This window comes from Nestor notabilis, unplaced genomic scaffold, assembly GCF_000696875.1.
Source record: "Nestor notabilis isolate BGI_N333 unplaced genomic scaffold, ASM69687v1 scaffold1247, whole genome shotgun sequence".
In the NCBI taxonomy this organism is placed as follows: domain Eukaryota; kingdom Metazoa; phylum Chordata; class Aves; order Psittaciformes; family Psittacidae; genus Nestor; species Nestor notabilis.
The window spans coordinates 28,025-32,198 of NW_009936730.1; the positions used below are offsets into that span (position 1 = coordinate 28,025).

At 44.9% G+C, this 4,174-nt stretch overlaps 1 protein-coding gene across 1 annotated transcript in view; it reads right to left on the bottom strand.

Annotated features, from left to right (window-relative positions):
• The window catches only part of KIAA2022 (KIAA2022 ortholog), an 11,036-nt gene extending 8,250 nt beyond the window's left edge, over nt 1–2,786 (bottom strand). The window contains exon 1 of the mRNA XM_010018465.1: nt 2,711–2,786. Within this exon, the coding sequence (XP_010016767.1) occupies nt 2,711–2,786 (76 nt within the window). The remainder of the gene's footprint in view (nt 1–2,710) is intronic.
• Between the last annotated feature and the right edge of the window lie 1,388 nt (nt 2,787–4,174).

Consider the following 4,174-nt stretch of genomic DNA (forward strand, 5'->3'; position numbering starts at 1 on the left):
TGGAACTGGATGAGCTTTAAGGTCCCTTCCAACCCAAACCAGTGTGTGATCCTATGCCAGCTGACCCCAGCAGGGAAGGGAAGGCTCACATAGGCACACGTAACACTGGCATGGTGACATACCCACTGTGCTACTGCGCTGGTCAGGGCTCCAAACTGCAGGTGGGCAACATGACAAGGAGCAGGATGTGGTGGAGGGCTACCTGCCTCTGCCAAGCATAGAACTTAGAGGACGTCAAAATCTCCCTAATCTCATCCCAAACCCTCACAGCAGTTTTGTGCTGCAGGGGCCTTAGGGACAGAACCATCAGTTAAGTCTTAAGCCAGTAGAAGCAAGCTGCAGTCAGAGCCATGCAGCACTCTGAGGACGTCAAAGAACTTTCCAAACACTGTACAAATCAAACCAGAAGTGCAGTGCAGTCCCTAAAAACATCTCCAATGTGAGCGGCTTAGAAAAGACCAGACTGACTTGCTTGAAATCTGTGCTGCTTCCCTTTAAAAAAGGGGTTAAAAAATTAAATAAAGAGCTGATTTCTGAGTCCCTCCCACCAGTTTTTAGATCAGAAATGCAGAGGTGGTATCTTTTTCCTTAAGCACCAAAACAAATTAACCAGTGCAGTTCCAATTCAGAAGTAAAATAGAATAAAACTCAGCTTGGAGCTGACAGGAAGCATGGAAAATTTGAGGATAAAAGAAGAATGTCTGTGAATGCTGCAAGACTCAGAAAAGGGGGAGGTAGAAAGCTGAAATTCAATCTCGAATGCTGCATTCAATGTGCAGAGATGTTATTATATAAAATAAACTGTCTCTGGGTGTTTCTTTAGGTTTATACTTGTGTAAGTGAACTTAACTCCTGTGAAATACAAATGCCAAAGCTTCATCTTCTAGGGCTTGTATCATGCTAAGACCAGGTGCACGTTCAATTGATGCTCTAAAGTAAATAATACTCCAAAGGGCTGCAACCACCTTTCCCAGTTTAACTCAACAGCCATCCAAAAGCACAGAGGCAGCCTGAGTGGAAAAATACTGATCCATCCATTGTCAGCCAGCTCTGAAGGGTGACCAGACTTATGGTTAGGATGAGAGAAGGCAAAAAGCATCAGCCCCATCCCCAGTGGGGAGGTGGTGGCATCAGAGCTACTTGCTGGTTCACTGCTTTTCATTCAGTGGCAACTCCTCCATAATCATATTTAAACTGGAAGTTTAATCTGCCCAAGGGGAGATTGAGATGAGCTCTGAGGCAGAAGCTCTTCCCTGTGAGGGTGCTGAGGTGCTGGCACAGGGTGCCCAGAGAAGCTGTGGCTGCCCCATCCCTGGCAGTGTTCAAGGCCAGGTTGGACACAGGGGCTTGGAGCAACCTGCTCTAGTGGAAGGTGTCCCTGCCTGGGGCAGAGGGTGGAACTGGAGGAGCTTTAAGATCTCTTCCAACACAAACCAGTCTTGAAACTATGTTTAATTGAAGCACTTTTTAAGCCCTCTCTAATTGAATTTCATGGACGCAGTATCAGTTTCTAGAAATCACCCATCTTTACTGAACAGGTAAACACTGACTTTACAGCCTATTAGATTAGACAAGGGGACCACAGCTAGAAAATCTCCTTGCGCTCCAGCAGCTGTCACCAGCTGTGGCTTCACCATGTGCAGTCATGAAGGAGATGGGCTGACAAAGGCAGTTCCCTTCAAAATTACATTGCAGGGGCATGTGCAAGTGTGCATTTCACCTGGCACCAGCACACGCTGCGGGGTCCTCACAGCCACCTTCATGTCTGGAGTTGCTCCAGGTTTTTGGTAATGAACAACAGCAGTATTTGCCTTTAAGCACCTTGTTTTGAGGCAAGAGAAGGATTTGAACATACAAGATGTCAGAGGACCAAGTCCTTGATATCTAATAGGGTCAACCCTTTATATATAAATAAATCTCTCATTCTCTCAAGGTTTATAGGCAAATACAAAATGTAAAAAGCCATGAAATTAAAAACAAAACCATGGTGAAGAATGGAAATGTCAAGCTCTGCCCCAACACTGGACTGCCACTGCATTTACTGCAGCTAGTGACTAAGGTCCAAATGACTTGAGAAACTGCTCAGAGGCATATTTATTCCAATCAGCCTTTCAGGCAGCAGAGCACTGTTACTCCTAATTAGTTATTGCTTTTGAAAGCAAATATGGAGTCAATTAAATAGATACAGCAACGTTAGGTATTTTGGGCAGGCTGCTGGAAGATCACAAGTGCAGCCTTCCCATTCCGTGGGTGCTTAATCTGGGTCTGTTTCTTCTACCCAGCCTCTAATTTTAAACCAGTTTGTAGGAACTAAGTATCCTTCAGCCAAACTTTGCTGAGATTAGCTAGTGGGTTCAGAAGTAATTGTGAAGAGAGGGGAAGAAATCCCAACAGGCAGAGAGGCTGCAGAGTCTTGTGTGACTTTTTTTCCCTAAGAAACCAAACTAAAATCTGTAATTCAAACTGCATGTGCACATGAATATTTCCCACCATGCATATGTATGGGCAAAAGCAGTACTTGTTAAGACCTAAAAAGGTGTAGATTCATAGCTGCAGTGACATCTGTGCAGAAAACACTCATCTACCCAACTGCTCCACGTTGCAGAGATACCTGCCCACTGCTAAAATGAAATACATGGAAGGAATTAGGGAAATAAGTTGGCTTGCAAGTTGTCGCTGCTCCCTCGTGTACTGTAATTAAGTTCCTTACCATTTTCTTTCACCCCATTAATCAGGATAGTTTCTTGGTCTTCTGAGGCACAATCCTGCTCTTGTTGGTCATCCATCAATTTAACCTCTTTCTGTTCACTCCATGCCCTGCTGCATCTGGCCAACCTGCACATTGCCACAAACATAATGACAGTCAGGACAATTCCCAGAATCAGCTCAAGGAAGCATGAATAAAAAATAACAACAATAAACCCTCCGCACCCCCTCCCATGCTGCCTTTGCCCTGCTTCAGAGGACAAATACTGTTTATTTAGGCTCTCGTATTTTCATTCTTCCACTCCAAAAGCCAAGTCCGATGTATTTTGGCGAGGTTAAAATGTTATACATCACCATTTCCTTCCCCAAAGTCCTTCTTTAGAAGGTGGAGTTATGCTCTGCACCCCTGCAGCGCCCTTTGAATTGCCCTAAACTGCTTTGCAAAGGCAGGTAAGTGTTGTTATCTGCAGGTGGGTGAGCAGAGACACAAGGAGGGGAGGACTCACCCCAGTTCAGGCAACAGCAAGAGAAACGCAGATATCCCAACTGCCAACTGCTTGCCCTAGCTACCAGCTACTGTTCCAGTCTTCCAAGCACTGGCACATACGAAAACATCCCCATAAAAGCAAGTTTTTTGGGAAAAAAATGCGTATCTAGTCTCATTCTTTACTCAAAATACTTCATTGCGAGAGCTCCTTCCTTGGAAGCCCCGTTCCCCTGCCACCTACCACTACCTGCACCACTAGGTGAAGCTTCATCTCGGTTCTGCGACCACCAGTTGAAGCTGACTGGACTTGATACTTCTCTGAAGCAACAAGACCAAGATCAGAATCAAGCCCAGAGTTTTTCTCTTCCTCCATTGAAGATTCCCTCACGATAAACTGATCGCCTGCTTAGGGAGAGGGAGACAGTGCAATGGCTGAGTCCACGCAGGGGCGGCACACGACAACCCTCATCAGTGCTCCTGACCGCCAGAACTTCACCTCTTTGACTGTAAATTCAAGTCAGAATCTGTTTTTGTTTCCTTCTGACAACTTGAACTCAACTTTTTCTCTCTCACAGAACAGGTTCTAGATTGAAGCATTGTTTTAGGGGGTTTTTGTGCGTGTGGGTTTTTTTTGTTAATCAACATTTGTCACTGTCTGATCTTCCCCCAGTATTCACTGCCCTGGGTGCAGCAGCCAAACTTCATTCATATTCAGATTTGCAGTGGAGTCCTCTTAATTAACGTGAAATCTTTACAACCGTCTTAGTAAGTGAAACCTTCACTGAACTTAAAGATGTTGTGACACCAAGAGTAAGATAAGAATAACAAGCATCAGTAACTCAATTCCTCTCCATATTTAGAGGAATATTTAACTAACCCTGAGAGTTTTATTTGATGCAAATCCGCATTTCAAAGCTCTCGGAATGCCAGTTGATTCACTGCAGTAAGACCCCTCTCTCCTGCCAGCATCCACACCCTCCC